A 25374-nucleotide genomic window follows, 5' to 3' on the forward strand; every position below is an offset into this window, starting at 1 on the left:
GCTGCCTTCCCCGATGGTCGTGCAGCTCTGAAAGGCAGCGAGGAGAGAATCCTTTCAAGGGACTATAGGACGGCATCGGCAGTGGTTAATTTTATGCTAAGCGTTGGCCTTTTGTTTTCAAAGGTCTGAAGCGGTGCTATGTTTAAGCAACCAGTTATTGAGATAGAGTGCCTTTAGCATACGCTGTATGAGTCTATCGTATCCATCTGATGCATGTATTAATCCCACTTGCTGCTTTCACTTCTAATGACATGTTGTTTGTATGACATTATGCACTGTGACATGCAGCTTTTCCAGGAGAAACATTATGTGCATTTCCCCTTGAGGCACTGGTTTCACAGTAATTTTATTACCAGAGCAGTCACATAATACTGCACTGTATATTTTACAAGAATGTTAAGCTTCCAGTTACAGGAGGGTGGTGAACTGTCGCGCAGTATAAGAAGAATATGACTTTTATCCAGCAATGTCACTTCCTCATAAGTTGGGAACATCATCAGCTGTGAATACTGAGATGGTGCAAGTTTTTCCACTCTTCTTAACATAGAAACATAATTTCCAGTCTGCTGTTTCAGAAAGCACTATTCCGTCAGAACAGCGTGAGTTTGTACTAGAATTTAAACTATAAAAAGTCTGGCTGGAATTCTCTAATAGAAGGCTGCAGCCTATCGGTTACACTAGATGCTTTGCTAGATACAATTATACTCGCTGAGATACTGATTCCTGGAAGTTTATTCAGTAATCTAAGATTTACACTCAGAATCCCACCAGAAGGATGTGAAAAGGCTGTACTTCATCATTCTGTCCCTTTGCCTTCCAGTGCAGAATTGTTCTGCGCAGAAACATGCTGAGAAAGTTTTAGGAGATTAACTATAACAATAAACACGCTCTTCAACAGAGTTAGAATCAATCCATCAAAAGGTTGCAGTCTTTCACAGTGTCTTCAGTACATTAATAGTCTTGTGAGTGGGGGGATAGCTCACAAGGAAAAGCGACAGCTTTGGCGGTGCGTTTTCAAGTCCTCTTTTACAATCCTGTTCCCAAGTTACCTCTTCTTCTGCATCTTGCCAGAATTTGCTGGTGTTTCGTGTCGGTGCAGACCTGCCTTCTCAAGCGGGAAGTCAGCGTTCAGGCTCACGTGTGCCTAGTTGTATTCCCTAGTAGTAAGTACATTTAGACCAGTTTGATGAAATAAAGACTAGCATAAGTAGATAAGAAATGCCTTGCTGCTTCAGATGGTTGGTCCATCTAGCTTAGCATTCAGTGGCAACATGTGATCCTGGCCATTTCTGCAGCTCCTGCCCTTCATGCTGCCCCAGCAGCCAGGGCTGTCGTGTTAGTGAGGTTGAAGGGGACATCCCTGCCTGGTTCTTCAGGCACCTATTTATGGACCTGCTGTCCATGCAATCGTCTAATCCCCTTTGAACCTGCTGAAGCTGTCTGCTTGCACAGCTTCCCCTGGCTGCACGCTCGCTACCTGCTCTGTGGAGATGGACTTTGCTTAGCTGTTTTAATTTCTTTTCCGGGAAGGTTCGTCAGGTGTTCCCTTGCTCGTGCCTCAAAGCTTTGTCCATCATCAATTAATTAATTGAAATCTTTCTTGAAGTCTGGATTCAGCTACTTCATTCAATTAAAGCCCAGTGCAGAAATGTCTTGGATAAACTGTGCCCTTCCAGTTTTGGGGGAGTTCCCTAGCATTCCTTGCGCTAAGTTGTTCCGTGTTTCGCATAAGAACTTGGAAACATCTGTCCTTGTTCAGACCAAAAGCTCATCTATGCAACAGTCCCGTCTCCAGCAAAGACTCTAAGGATTTCCTTGGGAGGAATATAAAAACAAAGCAAGCATATATGATGTTTTCCCAGTCGTTCCAGCACTGGGTGCAGCACTCAGTATTTAGGAAGCTTGAGTTCATTCTTCTCCCAGCCTTTCCTGGAGGCTTGGCCTGGCACAGTGACGTTAAACACTTGTGAGACGGTGTTCCTCCTCTTTCATTTTGACTCTGCTCCCTCAAGACCCGATGTGGTCCTCCCTCCTTCTCGTGTTGCTATAAACAACGGATGAGAGCCTTTCTCCCCTGTTGTTTGGGTTTAGGTAGCCTGTGCCATACCCCACTGTAGTGGTCCCTTTTCCAAGCCAGAGGATCCACATTTACTGAGCTTGTCCTCTAAAGGAACCATCTTCTGCTTTTTCTGACTTCACTTCTTCTGTTCAATAGACCTTGATGCTTTCATGATGGACTTACCAGATCTTTGCTCCCTATCCAAAATAGAGGTGTGTCGTGAATTCATCGAGGGACGTAACGGGCTTCTGGGTTGTCTCTGCTCATGACACAGTCGTTGCTCGTTGGGGTCTTCTTGGGGGCAGTGAGGGACTGGTGCTACTGCTTAACCGTCAGCTCAGGTTGTCAGCTAATTACTCGCTGCAGCTCTAGGTTTTCTCCTCTTCCTGCTGATTAGGTAACTGAGAGCCCGCTTGTGTGTATTTATGGCATCAGGCTTTTTTCCCCCCATGTTTGTTGACTGGTGTTTTCTATGTATGTATGGTATTTATTGCCTAGCAAGTTAGTGTTACAAGAGCTGCTCTTTACACATAATATATTTTATTATCCTGAATCAGGATCTTGCCAAACGTTACAACCTCGGCGTATGCCACGTCTTTTTCCAGGCCATGTATGAGTATGTTGAACGGTACAGATCTGCGCAACTGGGAATTTGCTGGTAATACTCCTCCCTTATAAAGCTAACTATTAATTCCTTCTCTTGTAGTCTCTCTCTTAGTCATTTTTTAATCTGCAAGAACATCTTCACTTCCCTGTTATCTGAAGACAGTTTAGTTTCTTTAAGAGCCTTTGGAAGGTGGCTTTGTTGAAAGATGAGAGTACAGATCCGTTATATTTACTGGATCTCCTGCATCGATGTGCTCGTCATGTTTTTGAAAGAATTTAGATTTTCAAGACATGTTTTGCTCCACAGAAGCGCTGTTGGTTGTGCAATATGGTGTATTTATCCATATGTATATTGCACTCTGTTATCTTTCCTCATACAGAAGTCAGATTTAAAATGTGGTGGCTCTTTGAATTCACAGAACTTTGTTTTCAGTATTGGTTTTTAATATTTTCTACCTTCTTTACTTCAGCACTAGGTTGGTCTAAGCAGTCGATTTTACACTGCGGTTAGAAGTTAGACATTTTTGAGTTTGAGTTTACTGAGAGCTCTTAGAAATGTCATTTGGCTCTTCTTTAGTTTTCTTTTTGTTGACTTATTTTAAAGCCTTTACATTGACACTTCAGTTGGAGCCAATTTTTCTGACTAATCTCTTGTAAAATATCATCTGTCCCGTGGCAAGGCAGATGAAAATAATCTGTTTAGCATTTCTTCTCTTACACTTTTTATCCTTGAATTCTTCTGTTGTATCTTGGTTGTTTGCAGGTCCTACCAACTCTCCATCATTGTCTTTGTTTCTGATGGGCTTGAAAAAGCTTTTAGTACTAACTTTTAAGCCATTAAAAATCACTCTTTCAAAGTATTTTTTTTGTCTTACATGTAACTTGCATTAGATATTTGCCTAAGATACTCCATCTTGCTCAACCCTTACATCTTATGGTTTTCTTCCGAAAGCTGAAGGGAAGTGGAGGAGCACTTGTGACGAAAGCCTTTTATTTAGATAGGATTGATATCTGTTCTGCATTCTACAAATTTTTTTGGAAAACCACCTGAGGATCGGTTTTACCCAGAGGTGACAGAGTGAGGCTTTAGACTGTCTCAGCCCCTGCCGTGGTGATCCTCAAGTTATTTCAGAGTTCGTTCAGCCGGAGTTTGGCACACTCTCCGCAGGTTATCTCGTGAATGGCCCTGCCAGGAAGATTTATAGGGCTGCTGTGGGAGCACCGTGCGTGGATTTCATCAGATTACTCTTTGGTGCAGGGTGACAAATCTGGTGCCAGCTGGGCTGGGCTGCAATCCTTCTTCCCCACGACTCTTCCCTGCCGGCCACTCGTGCACGAGGAGCGGGGTCTGCACAGACGTGCTCTGGGTATCTGCATCTGTCTTGATGATGCACATCCCAGCCTAGTCCCAATACACTTTCTTGCTTTTCATATACATTTTCTTCCATTCTGGGTGCTGTTCTGGACAGCAAGCGGTGCTTTTCAGAGCTTGGGTAAATATCCCGATGGTTTAAACCTGACAGTTGTAGTGCACACCAAAGCTGCCAGCTAAGCCTGTCCCTGCTCAGCCTTTGGAGTGTCAGCAGCTGTATTTAAATAGTGTTTCAGTGAAGCTGATGGTAAAGGGATGGACCAACAGCTGTACGATATTAATAGAAACAGTTGATTATATTCCATAGCCGTTCCCTATGTAAAGCAGCGCTGTACATTACCTTTCTCTGTAGCAATACCCTGGGTTGTCTTTTCCTACGTTTGAGGTCTGGTTCTTATTTCCGTAGTGCCCAGTCCTGGGACGATGTTAGTTTTGTCCCATTGCTCCTGAAATCTTTGGGCTCTTGCAGCGTATGCTCCTTGCTGTGTTTCTTCTTAAGGCTCTATTTTTTCTGTTCTTCCTTCAAATGCAAGGTTTTCTTAGTCACCTACAGATTTCAGTCATGTCCCTTAGGTTACCAAAATGATAGCTAAAGCAAATAATAGTTCGCAGTGTAAAATGGTTTTTGATGTAAGAAAGAAAAACATACATTAAAATAGCTAGCTGTATTTAAGTAATCCCGGTGTTTTTGTGACATGAACGCTCTCAAAGATCTCTGCCTACTTACGTTTATCTTGGTCTTCCAAGCAGAAGGTGCCGCAGTTACCTTCCTTTGCCCGTTTTCTCCACTGTCCCTGAGCACCCAAACCCAAGAGCACTGGCTTTGCAGCAGGGAAGGAGCCTCAGCCCAAAGCGCCCGTGCGTGCCCTCCTCCCTCCTCTGGCCTTTCCTTGGGGTTTTGCAGCCTGCAGCCCAGAGCCATCCCGAGCTGGGGTTGTGTCTGGGGCTGGTGTTCAGTAGCCACTGATGGATGTTCTTTTCCATGAATTGGTATTTTTAAATCTATTTATATGTTTGGTCTTTGCATACCTTAAAGCAACAAGTTTCCCCATCTGACTGGACGCTGGTGAACACACACACACTCTCTGCTTTTTTTTGTTTTAATGGGTGGCTTTCAGTTTTTGTATGGGGATAGCAATGAATAATGATGCAGAGCTTGCCTTCCCCTTGTTGTAAACCTCTCCTGTATTGCTTTTCAAGCATCCCTTTCCCAGTGAAGCTCCCTCTTCTCTGCAAAAGGGAACTTTGCACACTGCTGCCCATCTCTGAGGCTCTCCCTATATGTTTTCCAGGCCTACCGCAGTAATTTGTCTTCAAAGTCTTTCAGGAAAAGTTTAATATTCAGTATATCTGAAGAATTCCTTTGTTCTTAGCGATAACTAATATAAGACATGGCCCAGCTCGGTGCTGTCATGTTTCTAAGAGCACGTGGAGCAAGACTGTGGTCCCTATGTTCGCTTCTCCCACAGGACCAGTATAGCTCATCTCATTAGGAGAAACCAGCCTTCAGACAGACAAATGTAGGACTTAATTTTAGGATAATGCAGTTAGAGTCACTTAGAAAAAGGAAAAAACAATGCATGATTTACATTTAGATTCACAGTTCACTTTAGAGCGAAGTAACTGAATTTCTGGACATCTGCCTGGTGTTATTCAAGTCGCAAACCTTTAGGTTGTGATTTACAACATTAAATTACCCTGATAAGTTGTATCTCTAGCTGACACCGCCTGTTCTATCTGTCTTCGTGTTTCTTTATATATCTTTCTTTATACATCTCGATGCCTAATTTCAAACTGAGCTGAGATCACAAATAAGCTGTCATTGGCAGATGAGCACATTTTCAAGTACACAATAATAAAAATAAAAGTTTAACTAAGAAAAGGGGAAAAAAAGGAGTCAGCAAAGACGTCCTTGCAGACTGCACTGTACACGTTTGTCTAACAGCATCTGGGACACATGTAGACCTTGAGGCCTTTCCAGAGGAGTCTGCTGTAGGAGAAATGCTGAACCATCAGAGTCATGCAGTCAGGTTAAATGCAAAGATGCTGCCTTTCTTAAATTTGTTAACGTGCATGTTGTACGTGAGAAATAGAAGGAAAATGCTGTTCTGTGCTATTTTTTAAGTTTTCCCAACTCAAACCTGCTGAAGCTGCTACTAGAAATTTTGGGCTTAGGCAGGACAGGTGATCAATAACTGATCCTCTGACAGCAGAGATAAGGTAACTGCTAAGCAAGGAAGGCTGGGATGAAAGGGGAAAGGGATGGAGACTAGGAAAAGCTAACTGGAGACAGTGGATGAGATAAATGCTTACCAGGTGGGAAGACTGGAGGAGGTGGAGCCAAAGGTTGCTCTGAAGGGGCATGGCAGGACATCCCCTGGACCACAGATTTCCCTGCTGCTGCTGTGGAGCTGCAACGTCCACCGGCAGATCAGCTCATCTGCTTTGAACGCTGGTCCATATACATTCAGTTATGAGTAGTTACACCCATGGCCAAAATCAAAGAGCTGTAAAATGGATCCAACCCTGCTCTTTCCCATGCCCTGAATATTTAGCTGAGTAATGCTGGGGTGAAACTTGGAGGAGGCTTTTTAATGTCACTTTTTAATGACCAAAAAAGTGCCCGTGCTTGCACTTCATGGTACGAACGTGGGCAATTTGGTCCCCAAATCCTTTTCCCACGGGACACCCCCGGCTCAGAGCAAGGGCTGGGTTTGCTCCTGAGGTCCCCTGGGCGCGGGATCCCGTGGCCTCGGGGTGTGGAGCCTGCCGAAGGGAAGGAGGGGGGACCGAAGCCCTTCAAACCCCGCTGCATATGGGATCCTGTCCTGCCTCGGCCCTTGTGTTCCAGACATTAATCCAGACTTTCAGGGGTGGTTACCGACTGCTTGTTTCTTGTTTTCTGGCCGCCTGGCTAAGGGTCCTCAGAGATGAAAGCAGAAGTATCGATCACAGGCAGCAGTCAGGCAAAGCTGCGCTTTTAGTTTATAAATGGACATAGAGATGCTGAAACTGGTGGGATATTTCACCCTGATTTTTCTTTCCTTCAGTTTCTCCTGTAACGGAGAAGTTTCAATCCTGTCACCTGAGCGTGAGAAACTGGTGGCCTGCTACACCATGATTTTTCTTGCCCTAAATTTCTTACGTAAAAGGTACAATCTCATCACCTGAGAGATGGTGAAAAATCATTTCATTAAATGCTCATGAAATGTTCAAGTGAAGTCAGAAGGAACGCTTTGGAAAAGTCCATATGGATTTTAATAATGTCTTTAAAACATGCATTCAAAAGTATACAAAGGACCAGGGTCACAGAGTGAACGGGGAGACCACAAAATAGTGGGTAGCTGCCTATTGTCAGCACTTTGTCCTTCCCTCGCAGCGAGGGAGGCTAGGGCTGCCTGGGAGCGTGGCAAGAGCCTGGAATTAATGACTGGTCCCAGTGCGGGCGCGGAGAGGGGAACTGGGCTGCGCAGGCAGGCTGAGCTCGAGCATTCCTGGCTCTAGGGACTTTGTCTTTGCTGCCTTTATAGTGGTCCTCGGTGGTAGTTTTGTGTGTGAAATACTGCCCTTATACACAAGTGCCTTAGAGTTTTTGAAGAACGCCACCCTCGTGAGAGTGGATTAGCACAAACTCAGCGCCCTGGGACGGGCACCGGCTCTGAGCGCAGGCAGGGCAGGCAGGAGCCCTTCCCCAACCCCGGGCTCCGGCTCGCTTGCATATTTTGTGTGCTTGCATATTTTCCATACCTTTGAGCATCTTCTATTAGAAGCCTTTCTTTCAGAAAAAGCCACGTGGCCAAGTACTATTAAATACGCAATGTATTTTTTTAAAAAAAGCACATCAAGTTCATATTTTCTCTGCAAAAATGGAGCATGAATGTGTTTGATATCTACCTTAGCAAACAAATTAATGGTAATTAAAGATTAATTTTATGTAATTAGCATTAAAATGCAATTAAACTTTGAGTAAGTGGACCAGGAATAGAAGTCTATGATGTCTTACTGTCTGTTTTTACATCGAGTCTTTTGTTTTTCAGCAAACAGAGGAAGTGGGGCAGCAGGCAGCTCGCAGACTGGTGATGCGCTGGGGAAAGCACTTGCCTCTGTAAGGAAATATTTACTTTGGAATACACGTTTACCGTTTTGAAAGTGTGAACTTTAATCAGAATTTGGACGCCTGGAGTTTACGAAGATGAACAGCAAACGGGAGAGATCTGGTCTCAGAGGTCACCCGCATGGAGTTACTGCCAACCGAAATACTGAACAATCAGTGCAAAATGGTGTTTAAAAAGTTTTAGACTTAATTTTATGGTAGAATAGAAAGGGAAAGAGGGGAAGCCTTGACCTGGTCCCGTTGACTGGGTGCCAAGGAGCTGTGTCTGTTAGTCTACCGCACACTGCATTTCCTAGGGCAAGGGAGGTCTGAACAGAACCCAGCGGCAGGATGACTTCTGCACTACCGAGCCATCCGCAAACAGGATTCCTTTTGAATTTGCCTTTAGATTTTCTATTTTTCATGGCAGTTTCCACCTATTCAGTTACTGTGGTTGCTGTTAAAGTCAGCAGTTACCACCTCTTACCTGGGTAGCTGGGGTACGGCAGTTTTCCAGCTCAGAGCGGGAGGAAACCCTGCCGTGCCCCAGCTATTGCTGCGGTACCAGTTGGCATGGGCTGACTTTTAATAAGGACCACTATAGTTATTTTCTGGGCAGAGTGGGTTCCATTGAGTTCTCATGAGAGTTAATTTTTTTTGCACATTCTTCGATGCTTCATTGAAAAAGACGAAAAGTCACGCTCTAGTTTGCCTGAAATAACTGATACAGTACAGAATCCACTTTGAAGTGGTGCCCTGACAAATGGCACGGGTGGTGAGCGGGGATGCCGCGGGGCGGTGGCACCCTCGCCCGGGCACGGGGCACGCGGGGGCTTTCTCGCCGGAGCAGCGGACGAGTAGTTGGAGTTTGCTGCTGCGGATTACCCGCCGTGCCAGGGTTTGACGTGCTCCGCTCCCTTTGCTTTATTTTGGCCGTTAAGGGATTTCAGCATAACGAAAAAGCAATTTTCAGGCGTGCTTTAAGGCCTTGTTCAATGACACTCGTTCGTAAAGTAGTCTATGCAATGAAAATGTGTATATGTACCGTAGCAGATCCGTGTGACAATCAGAAACCATCGCTTAATTGGCTAGTGTCTGTTCCCATCAAAAGGGGTCTGTTGTCTGGCTTCCTGCATCTAATACAGTTTTGTCTTTATAAAAATATTAATATTTGAATAAGAGGCTTTTTAACCTGTCCTGCTTTCATTTAAATGAACTGAATGCATAAGAACTCCATATTTCTTTCTGCATCAGTTTGTGATGGCTTTAGATTAATTCTGTATCATCTTTTAAAGATCTATTCTCCAGATCACACCAACAACAGCTTTTCATCAAATCCTTCAACTCCTGTTGGTTCTCCCCCTTCTCTCTCAGGTATTGTTGTTACAATTCTATTTTACTGAACGTTTCAACGTATTTTTGGTAGGAGGTGCCTAAATGAGCTCCTACGGTACTGGGTGTGAGATGCGCATCCAGCCGGCAGCACCAGGCGGTTCCCGAATTGCCGTGCGGCGCGCGCAGGCGGCCGCCGGTCCCGCAGAGCCGAGCAGAGAGGTGTCCTACACGCTGTATTTCCCCGTGCAGAGAGAAGGTGGTTGCAGCTCTCGGGCGGAACGCCTTTCCAGAAAAGCAGTGGTTTCACGCGCCCTCATTGCGGCTTTCTGCAGCGCCCTCGGGGTCTCGCGGCAGATGATTTCTGCCCCGTGCAGAGCGCGTCCCCGTCCCGTGGCCGTGCCCCTGCGCGGAGGCACCCAAAGCCCTCGCGGCAGCCTCGCTCCGGGGTGGCCGTGCCAGGTACGTCTCCTCGGACGTTCCCCCCCCACCGTCCCCTCCTGGGGCCGAAGCAAACGCTTGCTTGATCCATAAAACGTGTCTCTGGACAAACTGAGCCCCTGTGAACCCAGTCGATTCGTTTCATGCTTTTTTTACAGTAATTGCATATTTTAACTAAACCCACTTTACTAATAAAAGCCTAAACTGAAAAGGTCCGGAGGCCCAGGGTAGTTCTCATGAGCATCAGGTGTTTTAAATGTTTACCTGAATCTAATTCAGATTCCTTAAACTGTGAGACTGACTTTTCAGCTGGAGCATTAGGCTTCTCCTCCCACGCAGCACACGCTGACGCCTTGGAGAAGGCCCCTTGGCTTTCCATCCCCTCCTTGAGACGAGGTCTCTAATCACGAGTAACCGAAGACCCCGGTCTCCTCTTCGTTGTGCATGAGCCCTGGATCCCGTTAACCTCACCGGGAATCCCGAAAGGCAGCCGAGGCGGCCGTGTTTCCGTAGGGCAGCGCTGGCGAGAGACGTGATCCATCCCTCGTTCCCCATGGGGCGTGAGTAGCAGGACGGAGGTGGAGGGAGCTCCTGGGCTCCTGATCCTTTCAAGTGGTGCCCCAGCCTCAGGGACCTACACCTAGTAGCGGCTCTACAGTGCCGAGACCCTTTTGGAAGGAGGGATGGAGAGAAGCTTGTGCTAGCCGGCAGCCTCTGCAGGAGGAGGTCCAGGAGGAGGGCTGGGAGGACACCGCGTCCACCTCCATGGCGCTCGCCCCTTCTGAAGGAGCATGTAAGGTCAGGGTGACATCCAGTCCCCACAGAGCCACCCCTAGCAGGGGCTGGGGGACAAGAGGGACCACCCGGCCCCTCTCAGAAAAGGACTTTCTGCCCTTATTTTGCCTAGAACCACCCCCGAGGTGTAGGACCGCCAGCACTGGGGCTGCGTTTCTCCTAGCGAGGTGCTGCCCTCCTTCCCGACAGAAGGGGCCGAGCCAAAGAGAAAAATCCTGTGCTAATTTGGGCTGCGTTGCTCTCTGCAGGCTCTACTGGGTAAATAGGGAGAACCGGGTGTCAAAATAAATAAAAATAAGGAGTATAAGTGCATTTAAATAAGAGCTGAAAGTGTTTAGCATGCAAAACGCTTTCCCTCAAGGATATCAAGGGCTAGTTAAAAATGATCTCAAAAGTAAAGATTGCCGTTCATTGCTCCATACAGTGCTATAGCAAAAACTCAGCTAAAAGCTCCATGGGGACCTGAAAGGGAAGATTTAAGTTTTAATTAAAACTGACATAATTCTGACTTTTATGAGAAGAAAAATCTTAACTGTGAGAGCCTAAAAAAATTGCCATGAGTTCCACCCTGGCCTATCTCAGTCCAAGCAAATGCCACTCAATGTAGACAGTAAGATTAAATTCCTAATATTTCCATCTCAAATTCTTAACCCCGTTTTATGAGATCATTCAGAAGATCACTCGTTCAAAAGAGCATTCTAAATTGTCTAAGCGTTGTGCTGTATGTATAAAAGCTGTTGGGAAACTACTCGAAAACACTTCTTTTCCCCATGTTTGCTTTGCCTCTTTCACGAGGGCAAATTTTTCCTTAGAAAATGCTGCTGGAGACCAGGAGCCCTTTTCTTCCCGCAGCAGCAGGAACAGATTTAGAGCAGCGGATACAAACCAGAAGGTTTTCGGTCAGACCCTTGGCGGTCTCACCGGGCCAAACCAAATAATCTGCCCAAAGAGAGCGCAAACCTTATCAGCGTCTACGTGAATGTTGTGTGCAGTGCTTTTACTGACTTCTTTTTTTTAAGATTTTGTAAATTTGATGATGGGATGACGTAACCAGTGGCACTGAGCGTGTCTGGAAGCAAGGCTAGGAGAATGGGCTAGTCTGTGCTGGGCTCGCATAGGGGTCCAGCCGCCCTGCAGCACCCTGCGGCCGCGCTGCTTCTCCTTCCACCACCGAGACGTTTCCTTCTCCCGGAGCCTCTCGCAGCTCCAGCTGCCGAATGAATGCAGCCCTCTATGTGGAGGAGCAGCCTGGGGGAACTTTGTGGCCTGCATCTACGTGCTTTGCTACAAAATACCTTTTTTTTTCATCCGTGTGTATTTTGGAAGTTCTCCATATGTCTGCTCTATAGTCTATCTGGAATACGGCATTTACATGTCTACAAAACTGTCCAAAAAGTTTGAAAGACATTTTTGTTTGCATAGTTCTAATGGTAATTCCAATTTTACTATTAGCAGGCACAGCTGTTTGGTCTAGAAATGGAGGTCAAGCGTCATCATCTCCCAATTATGAAGGTCCCTTACACTCTTTGGTATGTTTTGATTAGTGACCTCCTCTGCCTCAGTATTTTACTTGCTGTTCTTTCCATTTCTCATCCATTCTTCTCACACAGGTTTTCATTTTGTTAGTGACCACTATGCCCTCGGACTTGATTTTACCACCTCTAAATTCGTATCATGGGTGCCCCGTGCTCTAGATACGTGGTGCGGTTTCAGATGCTGCTGGCCAGCGTCTCCTGTCTGACAGGGGATGCGGTGCTGGAATCTACTGAAAAGGGGAACGAGGACCACAAAAAGAGGGGAGGATGAGCAGGCAGATGGAATAGATGGAAGAGAAAACGGGAGTAGAAAACCGTGGTGGCTGTCAGACAGGACGGAGCGTCCGTCAGTCCCACGGAGCGAGGGAGGGAGCGCGGCTGGCGCGGCAGTGATGGTCAGGAGTCCTCTCCCTGGGAAAAGCCGGCAGGCTGAGTTTGCCAGGCCGAGCTGGTCCTAAACGCTCGTGTGGCAGAGAGGGTTAAAGGGGTGTCAGTAAGATTTGTTACCTTTCCTAATGGAAAGATGAAGTAAGAGTTGGAGCTGGCCAGAAGCACGGTAGGACAGAGCAGAACTGTAGAGAGCCCCACGTCCTCTGTCTCACTCTTCTCGGTCGGTTGTTGGTCTCGGCTGGAAGTCTAGGGGGTTTCGCTGACCCGTGTGAAATGCCTGACATGTTGTTGGGTGTGAAATAAATAGCGCTAGAGCTTAAAAGTTTCCTTTAAAAAAAAGCAATTGGGTAGTTCCCAAGAGCACAGTGTCTGACCCCCTAGTACGGGGCGATGCAGCAGTCCTGTTGGCTTCGTTAGAAGTTTGCCAGAGTCAGGAATTGGTACGGACTATTTTTACTGTCCTGATACAGAAATCCTTCTCGCGATTGACCGCGGTATTTTCTAGGCTTGCTGTCTTCTGGAGATTTTTTAGTCATTTTGGTTTTTAGAGAGCAATGGATTGGTTAAGAGATTTGCTGAAGAGACCCTTAAGCTATGTCTGATTATTTTTGCAGCTCAGGTTCCCCAGTGCTTGGGGACTGTCCTGTCGAGCTTCCCCTTTTCCTATTTTATTAAAGAGCAAAGACTTCAGGTGCCTGGGTCCGCACGTGGCTTGCGCTGGGGATGGCTGAGGACAGCGGTGGGGCTTGGGGGCAGCAGAGCAGGGGGTGCAGGGGGGTCTCTGTGGGCAGCGGGTTGTTCCCAGAGCATCCCACGCACACGCGCGTCCCTCCCTTTGGGGAGCAGCCCCTGCGACGGGCAGGCTGAAGCCTCGAGGTCGTTATTCCCTGCAGCCCGTTGCTTCTCCTCGTCCTCGCCCCGCCGGCAGCACGCCTCGGGGGCTGGTTTTTGGCTTAGCGGGAGCACGGTGTTGGGAGGCAGTAACGTGGTGAAGCGGCGGTCCGGGATCTCGGAGGCCCTCCCCAGGGCCCAGAATTTTTAGGATGGTCGGAGAAGTGGGAGGCGAGGGCCCCTCCTTCCCGGGCGCGGGGTTGTAGGGACCCCAGTGGCATTGTAGCCGGGGGGGGGTGTTGGGAGCAGCCCTGTACCCCTCGCCCCCAGGACCGCCCCGGCTGCTAGTTGTTAACCACATCGCTCACTGGCTGTAAGCTGCTCAGTTAGGGAAGAGGTTTTATTGCTGCTTTTACCAGTGATAAAAAGTGATTTCAGGATGCATACCTGCAGGGAAAAAATCCGACTAGCAGCAAGGGACTGTAGGACCTGGTAGTTTCTCTTTCTCTCTTTGTGTGTGATCGTGGGATTAGATGGGGGGAGGAAAATCCCAGTCAGAGATTGATTACAATTAGAGGTATATTTGTTTCTTTACTTCTACTTCTTTTTTATTTTTTTTTATTTATTTTTTTTTTAAGTATCACTAAAACTTTTCAAAGACATAGAGGGCAACATATGTACTGTAATGATTATGTTCATGAGGAATCATTGAACCTGTTTTGCCCATGAAAATCAAAGCTGTACTCGTGTTAACCATGCTCTCTCCTTCCCCGAAACGCTACTCTAAACATTGCCCTAGGGAAACAAAACCACTCCTCTCCAAAAAAAAAAAAAAAAAAAAAAAAAAGCCAAAACCAACAAAAAAAAAAACACCAAGGGGTTGAGAAGGAAGGACTGGCTGTCAGTGACCGTGCCCCCGCGCGCCCCACGCACACCGGCGGCAGCGCCTCGTGCCCGGCGCTGGGCATCCCTGCGCGCCTGCTGACGCTCTTCCCGCTTTGTTTCTCGCACACCAACAGCAAAGCCGGATCGAGGACCGCCTGGAGAGACTGGACGATGCCATCCACGTCCTGCGCAACCACGCGGTGGGGCCCGCCACCGCCATGCCGGGGGGCCACGCCGACATGCACGGCTTGATAGGGCCGTCGCACAACGGAGCCATGGCCGGTCTGGGCTCCGGCTACGGCACCGGCCTGCTCTCCGCCAACCGGCACTCGCTCATGGTAAGCCGCGGGGCTCGCCGGCGGCGCTGGGGTGGAAAACTAACTGATCGCCGGGGCTCGGGGAGGGAAGGGACGGGCGGGCGTACGGGTCCGCGAGGCTTCGCGGCTTCTCGGAGACGGTATGCGCTGACGCCTGCGTGCACGTTCACGGGGGGAGCGATGCCGCCTTACCTTCCCGCGGTGCGTAGGGGACCTATTTCACAGCTCCAAACCGTTTCGCTCCGGTGGCAGCCAGTGCGCCCGTTTCTGTTTGTCCCTGCCCGCGCCCTCAGCCCAGCTCGGCACGACTCTTGCCACTGGTACCGAGCCGCTCCGCTCCGCGCCCGGCCTCGTTAACCATCCTCGCCGACGCAGCTCGGGTCGGCTGAGGGCACGGGCGCACCGAGAAGTCGCCGGCAGGCACCGCGGCGGGTGTACGGGGAACGGCAGCCCCGCGGCAGCAGGCAGGAGCGCGCCGGCGAGAGCGGCAGCGAGGTCGGGCTCTCCCGTGCCTTTCCATCTGCAGTTCACGTCGGGGCGCAGCCCTCGTTTACCCTTCTTCTCGCAGCCGCGTGCGCAGAGGTGCAGATCGTGCGTGTGTGTGCGTGCGTGCAGGGCAGAGGGCACGAGGGGGTGTGAAATCGTCGGGGGTTCGCTTATGCTTTGACTTCCAGGCCAGGTGAACATAAAGTCACTGCCCCTACCCAGGTCCTGAAATGCTTTTCCTTTTTTGCTTTCAAAAAGTTTGTGGTAGTGTTGCATTTCACTCGGGACCCGCCACTTGCTTGGGAAGCTGGGTGCAGGTTTTAGCATAAGGCACGGTTTTGGCACGCAGGGGTGAAGAAGGTTTAAGGAATGGGAGGTAAGCCTGTCCTTGTCTTAAACACGTGCTTAAATTTTGGGGGAGAAGGTAGTTCAGAGTTAGAGCTGTGTACGCTCACTGTGCCGTGTGTTCCACTCTGGATTACGTGACCTTTCTCCAACGTGAAATAGCCGGTGCACAGAAGCCTGGCTTTGCAGACCCTCCTCGGGCTCGCAAGCTCATGCTTGCGTTATTGAGCCCCTGGTCTGTCGCCGCTGCCTGGGTAAGTGGTGTGTCACAAAAGCCTGTGGGATCAGGTCCGCAGCTTGCGTTACGTGCACCACTTGGGTCTCCAGGACAGATGTCTTGCACTCTGCAAAGGAAATACTTTGCTGTTGCTTTGTCTCTTGCAGAGAAAAAGCATGTCTCTTCAATCTTTTTCTTTTTTAATGTATCAGAAAAATAATAAGGAAGACCATCTAACACAATGCATGTAAGTCTACAGAAATCTTAAAATCCCTCAGCAGAAGTTAATGCAAAAATAACTGTCCTGTAGGAGCTGAGAAGCAGCAATTCTCGATTAGGAAGCGGTGAGGTTGTGCACGTGCAGAGCTCAGCTAGATCAGTGCAATCTTCAACAGGATTAAAAGGCATTCGGTTTTATACTTCCAAATTTCATTCCAGAAATAGAGTTGCTTACTCACACGTGGAATGGAGGAAGGGAACAAGGAGTTATCTGGCAGTATTTTCAGATGGTTCAAGCTCTTTAGGTTAATTAAGACTAGGGGAAAATATGTGGAAAGAGAAAGGGACCTGACAGATCCATGGCCAGTTTGCTGCTGTGCGGCGCTGTAGGGGACTAGGCTTGATCCCCTGCTCATCCCACATGCTAAGGGCAAGGCAGGGCAGATTAGAAGAAAGAATTTCAATTAACCATATACATATAGGGAGGAGACCGTGTGCCTCTGCTAGAGTCGCATGGAAGTTTCTCCTCGGTGTGCAAGAAGCCCTAAAAACAAGACCAAAACCCCATTGAATTGAAAAGGCACGCGAGAAAGGACACCAGAACTGATGGAGTGGCAGTGTATGCCTCAGGTATATATTTACACATACATACATGTGTGTATACCTTCCCTGGAGCTGCCTTCTGTTTTGGTTTTCCTATCTCAAAAAAGTGTAGTGGAATTAGGAGGAGTTCAGGGACAAACAGCAGGAATGATTGCAAGCATGGAAGGATTTTCATGTGAAGGGAGGTTGAACAGATTGTGGCGATTTTGTGCAGAAAGGAGATGAATGAGAGGAGACATAATAGAGGTACATGGAATAATGGACAGCATAGAGAAGGTAAATCTAGCTCTCCTATTCATCTTGCCTTATAATTAAAGAACAAGGGGACATTCAGTGAACCTGACAAAAAGAAATACTTTTTATTCAACACACAATGACCTGTGAAATTCATTGCTCCAAGATGTAATCAAGGCCAAATGTTCAGAAGCATTCCAAATAGGATTAGACATCATATGGAAAATGCAAACATTTAGAGTTTTATTTGACAGGATTCAGACAGGATTCCTCCTTTTTTTTCGCAAGGGAATTGAAAAAAAAGAAAGAAAGAAAGAAAAACTTTGATGCCAGGGTGTGAGGCAACTGCTAGGGGAAGGCAGGAGCTTCTTCTGGTGGCCAATTATTTGATAATTACCGCATTCGCCGGTCTGCTGCACACTGGGGATGCCCCCGCGCTAGGCGCTGTCGTGATAGTCGGTGAGGTGATTATAAAATAATGAGCTTGCAGCGGTATTGAGAGCACGGCTTTATTCAGCAGGGCCGTTCCTGAGCCTCGTGCGATGCAGGGGGAAGTTCTCAGGCGGCTCGTCCAGCCTGGCTGGCGATGCTCCTGCCAGCGGAGCGGAGCGGGGGGCTTTCGGCCGCTCTCCATCCCGCGGCGAGGACGGCTCCGCAGCCCTCGGCACGCTCCGTCTCTGGCCGAGGGCAAGGTTTTACGGCTAAGCTTGGGTGCTAATCGCCATCCAGAGCCTTCACGACTGAGGTCTGCCATCTCGTAGGGAAATGAAAATATCCCAGCTGTCTCCTGCTTCCCCCCTGCAAGAAGAAGTTGGCTTTTCAGGTATCCTTAGCCAGCTGTCCTTGACCAAACAGTTCTCCTCTTCAAACTTGTCCACATACAATGCCCTGGACTGAATATTTGCCCATAGTTTCTGTTGCTTCAGGTTATTAAAATCAGTTGTTGAAATTAAGCACCTGAGAAAGGAAAATAAGGGGGGTGTTGTTTGCTTTTTTATTGGGGCAGCTTTGTGACAGGCTCTGCTCCTCGTTAAATTAAACGTTACTAAAAGTGACTCTGTCATGGGTAAAATATCATTAAAAGCCACAACTGAGCCTGCGCCATTTGCAGATTCAAAAAAATGTGAAGTGTTAACTGAAAATGGTCTGGTGAAAGGCTCTGAGAGGAGGTAAAAAGATGCTTTTTCAGCAGCTCAGTTAAATCCATCTCCTCTCCCCTTCCCCAATAAAATTAGCATGAACCAGACATTGTTTTGCTCTCTGTGGCAGTTGCTGAGAATTCACAAAAGGAAATTCTAGATTGTAATTTAGCTTGGCCTCAGGTAATATGTTAAATACACTTGGGATACATATAATCTAAGATTTTAGTTTGTACAAAGCTATTTTTTCCTCCAGTGTTTAAACAATACTGCTTTTAATGAAGAAATCTGGCTTTATTAAAAGCCAGATCTGTGACTTACAACTGTTTCTGCATATCTGCTCTCAATCAAGAGAAAAGAGTTTAATTTTTGTAGCTTTGTTCGCTTTGCATATGTTAAACTGATGCAACATGCACCCAGGGCATCACTTCAGAGACAGTTTGTTCCATAAATATGTGCTCCTCGCTTAAATACCAGATGTAGGTGAAGTTAGACTGAAACAAAAAAAAGCAGCAACAATGAGAAATCGAAGTGCTGGTATCGTGCATCTGAAAAATGTCTTCATATTTTTAGGAATATGTAGGCACTTGCTTTTTCAGGAGAAACGCCGAGTGATGGGGTCCGACCGGTTTTGTTTGGACTTCGCTAAATAAGAATATGGTCAGAGCAGGGTGACGGAGCAGGAGAATTCGGCTGCTTTGAGAGCAGTGCTGCTGCTGCAAATGAGACGGGGACATTTCTCTGAAAACCCGGAGTCTGCCGCGTTCCCAAGCAGCATTACTCACTGTCTGAAACCGTAACTTGGGTGAAAGAGTCGGGCCCGATAATTTCTTTTGGAAAACTGGTATGAATTTTGAAGTAAAAACATAAGAACAAAGGAAATAGTTTTTGAGTAGAGTCAGTCTGAAGTTAGCCTTTGACCATTTGATACATTCCACGCTGAAAAGGAAGTTGAAGGGGGAAAAAATTTAAAAAAAAAAAAAAAAAATCAAGGAGGATACTGGTAATGTTTTCCACATTTGAATTTTAATACATGAAACAGGCTATAAAAGGCTGGCCAGCTGCAGTAAATAAAGTAGCAGTGGGAGGTATGGACCGGAAACTTGTCAAGCGCGCTGGTGGAAGCGGCTGTGCCCACCGCGCACCTCCGCGCGCTGCCCGAGCGTGCCGGAGCGACCCCGGAGCGGTGCAGAGCCCGCGCTCCCTGCTCGCATTCCCTGCCCGCATTCCCTGCCCGCGCTCCCTGCCCTCTCTCCCTGCCTGCTCTCCCTGCCCGCGCTCTCCCTCGCACAGCAGATGTGCGACTTTTCTCCCCAGACAAAAATAAGGCAGAGATCGGTCAGATGCTGCTGGAAACGGGAATCAAGTGCTCCGGTTTTAATGGAATGAGGCCAGGTTTACAGCTGTGTGGCTGGGAGCGGAGTTCTGCTCCCTGTGCGAACGGTTTGCTATAGCAGGCTGTCTTAAAAGGGATTTCTTCTTTTACATTCCCTCACTTTCTTTATTAGTGGCCCAGTAAGGAGAGCGTTTAAGCATTTACTAATTTTTAGCAGGCCCCTGGAATTTGCCGATGTCCCTGTTTCTAATTTCCCCTGTGCCACGAGCAAACCGGCGCACGTTAATTCACGCCGTTTACAAATCCAATGTATTTGATACCAGTTTAGCAGCAAACTGGTTTAGCGGTGAAAGCCCGGAGGAGCTGCCCACTCCTCTGCGCCCGCTGCGTTGCAGCAGCAGCACGTGCAGCCAGGAGGAGGGCAGCAGGAAAGTCGCAAAATCGGGAGATTTCTTAAATCGCAGCCCTCGGGTGCCAGAGCTCGCAGGGCGGAGGGCAGGGATTTGAACGCGGAGCACCCCCCGGCTTGCGCCCCAGCCGCAAAGCTGGGGTGCAGCAGCTGCTGGCCCAAAGCTGGTCCCTTTGCGGGGTGTATTTGGGGGTGGTGGGGCCGGAGGGGGAGCGCGGCGGGGAAGGGGGGTGAGACCCGCTCGTCGAGCAGGGGAGGCGGACGTTCGGGTTTCCCATCCCATCGAGAGCCAGGTTCTGCAAACACACGTGCGCTCGACTTCATTGCCATGCGTCGGTCCCGTTGGGACGATCTGTGACGTTGAGGTTCAGCGCGTGCACGAGCATTTGCGGGATCGAAACCATCGTAATTAAAACGGAGGTAGCCTCCCTTCGCCGGGCTCGTAAAGCCGGTACGGAACCGCCCGGGGTGCCCGCAAAGGCGCCTCTGGGAAGAGGCAGAAGTGGCTTAGAAATGGGGATGATGCGGGGTTTGTCGTCGGGGCGCTCGTAACGTTTCTGTCTCCGCGAGGGTCTTCAAGGCCAAAGTTGTAGAATTCGCACGTCAAGACAAAAACTTGGGAGTTTTGGCCGATTTAATCTGCCCATCTCCATCTCTCAAGGGCATGAGCTAAGTATATATTTTCAGCTTTAGCTGTGAATTTCCTGGCTTTCCGCAGTTCCTGTTATTCCAGAGGTTACGCGGATTGCAGGGATTTTATCGTAACATTTCGAATTGAATTGTAGAAAACAGCAAAACGCTAACTTTTGCAGAGGAATCTGAGAAGACACGTGTTTCTCTTGTAGCGGTGCATGAAGGTATTGATTAAAATCATTACAAGCCAGAAACTGGTATACATTATTTTTAAGATAGCGCTTAGAAGCCCGTCAGCCAGCCTGCATGCTTCACGTGAGGGCCCACAGGAAGAGAGCGTGTTCGTGTGTATTTTTTTTTACATCCACATTAAATTAACTTATGGAATTTTCCACCCCTAGGAATTAGAGTAGCAGCTCATGAAGTAATTCAGTTATGTCATTCGTACATAAACAAAAAGAGTCAAGCAACTTGGCAATATTTAAAAGACAAAATTTGGCTTTTGCTGTTTTGTCTTACTATCTCTTCTTAATTTTTAGCATGGTTGTAGCTGCTGCATCTGTGGTTTGTTTTGCTTGACTGTGTTCTTCAGTTAGCAGGTATAATATAAATTAAAAAAAAACGGACAGAATGACCTTGCTGGAATGAAGTCTGACACAACAGGCACCGGTGTCGGGTTTTTGTATAGCACCATTTTCTGCCTAATTGGTTGACATTCCTAATGCCACGCAATTACAGCCTTTATCATATTTTTAAATTATTTTGGAGCTATAAACTTCATTTCGACCAGGAGAGAAACCACCGACCGATATTTAAACGACACCTTTTCAGGAAAGCGTTGTCCTCGCACAATGGCTCCATTCATTTTGAAGCAGCTAATTAGCCACACGGTTTAAAAACCAACCCCCCCCTTGTCGTATTTGGTTTCCCGGGACTCCCGCGAGCTCCACGTGGCCGGCCCGGCGTGCGCGCGCGCTCCCGAGCGGCGACGGCGAGCAGCTGGCTCGCCTTAATTGAAATTGCTGCCGGGTGCGACGGCCGGACCGGAGCCGAGGCAGGTGCCGGGGAGGAAGGCGGCGGCGCGGGTGGGTCGCCCACCTGATGCTCCAGACGGGACCCCCATCATCTGGAACCGGGCACCGAAATACGGCGTCCAGGTGCGCCGACTTGCTCGCGGCGTCGTTTCCTCCCCTCCCTCCCCGGGCGTTCGGCGAAGAAGAGTTAATGTTCTTAATCCGGTACTTTAGGACCCTTTATATCTCCGGATTTAGCCAACGCTTAAATGAATAATCATCTCTGCTGGAAAGAAATCGTGGGGATTATTTCCGCAACTTCCCTCCGACGGCCGCGGCGACCCGCTTCTCTCCCTAACGGGTCGCAACCGGCCGCTTATTCCCTTAAAATACTCCCATTATCCCCCCACGGTGGGAAAGCGAAGCCGGCGAAGCGCGGGAGACCTCGCGCCGCGTTAGGGCTTTCGGAGGGGGGGGAGGACGCGGTGGTGGGCCGCTCCCCCCGGGACCACGAAGGGCAGAACGCCGCGGGAGGGGGCCGGCGGCCTCCGCGGCGCTGGGGGGAAAATCGGCTGGAAGTCGGCTCTTCCCACCCGGCGGGCGCGTGGTGCCAAACCGAACCCCCTCCTGCCGCGCCGGGGCGGGGGGGAGGTGGGCTCCCCGGGGACCCCACGGGGACGCGGGCGGGTGACGCCGCGCGCTCCCGCGACCTCGAGGCACGCACGTCAACGCCGAGCCGGTACGCCGGCCTCGCGTGGAGACGTGGCACTTGCGCTTTTTTTTTTTTCCCCTTCTTCTTCCCCTTCCTTTCAACGGCAAAGTCCGGCTTTGCCACTTTCAGCTCCGTTTAAATGGCTTTTGCACACAACTGGCTCGCAAACGGCCCTTTCATAAGATATTTGGCGAGCCACTTAGTACTCGGCGCTACTTTTTTTCTGTAGAAAAAAACGTGGACTTTGCTTTTTTCCTGATTTAATGCCACTCTTAATGTCTTTTTTTTTTTTTTTTTTTTTTTATTAAATCCTTTCTTTCGCTTTTGATCTTATTTATAGCTGAGCCACCGGTCATATGGAAACTATTATTGTATAGCATGGAGATGAAAGACTTCAGTGCAGTTAAATAAGAGTGAATAATTTGGACCAATAATACACACATACAGTGAGAGACCATTTGTGTCAGAGTGCCCTGTGCTGTTCCCTTTTTAATATAGCGTTAGAGGTTTATAAGGGCTTTGCACAAATCTGCTTTCTGTCAGACTTATAAATTTTGACAATATTGAACACGTGTTAACATGCATCACCTTACAACTTTCTTGCCGCGTGTTTTTATTTATCTAATTGGATAACACAAGGTCATCATTTTTAAAAGGACAAAGCTTGTTGCTTGTTGCATTTGTTCACGATACGGGAAAGTTAGGAATAATCTCTCCCTAACCGTAGCCCGAAGCTGTGGTCCAGGCTATAGGTAATAGTTTTTCCTTTGTATTTAGAACGTTAACGGTGCGTGTGAAGGCCAGCTCTCAGCGTGAGAGGGGTTAACTGTAAGGAAAGGGGTGCAACGCTCATAACTTCATAGGAAACCTTTCCCCATTCTTTACAGTTTATGTCTGCTCCTTACCATGCCCGAACTTCAAATGCCCATCTGTGAGCAATAAAAGAAACATTTGTACGACCATTTCTTACCACTGCTCAGGATTCACTTCTGGGTCAGGACGGGGCTTTCCTCGCCCTGGAGGACAAAGTCTCCATCGCCATCTACATGACAGGCGGAGAGGGAGAGAATCCGGCTCATTTCGAAACAAAATGCAGCGCTTCGGGGCTGTCAGGTGCAGCTGGGATTTCGGGGTGGGGAGACTTCAGAGGCACCAGAGCAGCTCTCTGTGTCAGTGGGGTCTGATCGCCACGCGGACACGTTTTCTCTTTCACGTTGACCGAAAACCGAGTGTCTTCCCTGGTCCCTCCGCAGGGACGGGTGACCCCCGGTGTGCCGTGGCACACGGCGAGGGGTGATGCCGGGGTGGGGGGCAACTGGTGCCCCGGCCCCTGTTCCTCCTGGTCCCCGAGGCAGCGGCTGGGAAGGCACGTTTGGAGAGCGGGGTTTCACTTTTTGGGGGGGCATCCGCGTCTGGAGCAGTGGAGGGGTGGCTTTGGCCAACAGCCTGCTCTGGGGGCACTTCTCTGCGGGGGTGATGTTAACGGGCATTGCGGAACGGCCAAATTCAATGCCGTACGTCTTGACGTTGACGAAACGAGCATCTCAGGCAGCAGAATAGTTACTTTTTAAAAAAGAAGGAAAAACGCACTTTGTGGAACAAAGGCGAAACTGTGAATTCCTTCCCGGCATCCGAGCGTCACATTCTTTATCTGGGTTAACTACGCATATACATCTCCATCAAGAAATGCTGAGTATTCAAGAATTAATTTCCACATATTTTTTTAAAACAGCTTCCCATTCACGATGAATGCATAGATAGTGCAGGTAATCTGGAGTACGTACAGGCTAGCATAACCAGAAAAACCTGATGTTTGTACTGAGGACCTGTTACCCTATATAAAAATGAAAATGCAAAGGTAAGAGAAGACAAGGTCTAGCCTTCTTCCAGCTATTGAAGTTTTTAAAATGCCATAAAAGACTAATAATGCAAGTGTGAATTCAGGCATCGTCTGTCCAGGTCTTCGTGCTGTGTCCATCAGCCTAGTGCCTGCGCAGGTGCCTCCAAAGAGCCCTGCGCTGGAAGGTCCGCAGAACGCTTTTGATCCTTACTCTGGGATCAGCCTTCTCTGTACCAGTATTTATTTATCTTCCAGAAGCCTTTTTAACCTTAATAGCCAAAACCCCACAGGACTGGGGCTTCTCACGTTTTTTCCCTTTGGTGGAATTATCGCAAGCGGACTGTACCTCACACCCGAGTACGCACACGTGTGCTTGGGTACCTCTGGGTGCCTGAGCTGGTGACTGCGAAGGGGAGGTTAAGGCAGACATTTGCACATCAACAGCAGAGCCCGCTTATACCTCCCGTGCACATTTTAGGATTTGTTCTTTGTTGGGGTTTTTTTTCTGCTCCAGTCTGCTGAGTGCTGCAGTAGGGGGCTGTTTAAAGAGATGGAAATAAATAAAATATTAATAGAACTTCAAAGTGAGTTTGATTCTCTAAAGATAAGTATTATTTATAATCTACACTCCCGGGCTGGGGGGAATGATTCATATCTTCACTCCACCTCAGGGTAGAGCTGTTGTTTGTATAACAGACAAACCGGCGGCACTGCTGGCTGCGGAGGGAGGGGGAAGCAGAAAATGCAGCATCTTCTGCGTCCCTGGGGGTGCCGGGAGCTGCCCACACCCCAGGCTCGCAGGCGTTGCTGCTTTCAGTCGCTAACGCTTTCTGTAGGACAGGCTTTATTTCAGTAAGTCGCATCCCTGCATCCCCTGGCAGATGGTGGGTTTCGGCCGCGTTCGGCAGCGTGGCGGTGCTCTTGAAGGTCCTGAGCTCTTGGTGGTTGGGTGGAAACCCCTGATGACATTTAAAGGAAAGAAGGAAATGTTATTTAAGGAGAAAAGGAAATGATGTTTAAAGAGAGAAGTAAGTGGCCAGCCCATTTTAGGGGACATCTGAGGCCTGAAGTTTGCTGTAAAAGCAGTCGTTTGGGTACCCGTGCAGGCCAGAGCATCCCGTGGGCAGGGGAGATGAGGTGGCGTGGTGAAAACCACAGCACTGCCGGGAACCGGCCCTCGTAGTCCTCTGCTTGTGGAAGTACTCGGTGTGGGTTAGTTTGGGGCTTTTACTATAGATACCTGTGTGTGCACGTATGCACAGACGCAGAGGTGTTTGTAGCCTGGTAGAGTTGGAGTTGAAGTCTTCTGTGTCTCATAAAATACACTCTGTGGGGGTAACGAAGCAATGGGGCTGCCTGAATATTCTTGCAAGTGATTGAAACTGGAGAAATAAACTATCCAGGAAAACACGCTGTGGAAAGGCCGTTGCAAGGTGGTGGTTTGTGTAACCGTGGAGTTAGAAAGCGCCGGTGTATCGGAGCAGCCCCCTCGCTGTGGCACGGGGAGGATCGTGGATGGGAGGGCTGCTGCA

At 48.5% G+C, this 25374-nt stretch overlaps 1 protein-coding gene across 26 annotated transcripts in view; it reads left to right on the plus strand.

Annotated features, from left to right (window-relative positions):
• Positions 1-25374, plus strand: part of TCF4 (transcription factor 4) — a 246577-nt gene that overhangs the window by 209187 nt on the left and 12016 nt on the right. For 21 of the 26 annotated variants that reach the window (XM_069775312.1, XM_069775317.1, XM_069775314.1 and 18 more), the window contains 4 exons: positions 8075-8142; positions 9426-9504; positions 12151-12227; positions 14474-14677. In XM_069775312.1, the coding sequence (XP_069631413.1) occupies positions 8075-8142; positions 9426-9504; positions 12151-12227; positions 14474-14677 (428 nt within the window). The remainder of the gene's footprint in view (positions 1-8074; positions 8143-9425; positions 9505-12150; positions 12228-14473; positions 14678-25374) is intronic. The other 5 variants (XM_069775305.1, XM_069775303.1, XM_069775328.1 and 2 more) reach the window with 2 other exon arrangements.

Source organism: Haliaeetus albicilla, chromosome W (assembly GCF_947461875.1).
Source record: "Haliaeetus albicilla chromosome W, bHalAlb1.1, whole genome shotgun sequence".
NCBI classification, from domain to species: domain Eukaryota; kingdom Metazoa; phylum Chordata; class Aves; order Accipitriformes; family Accipitridae; genus Haliaeetus; species Haliaeetus albicilla.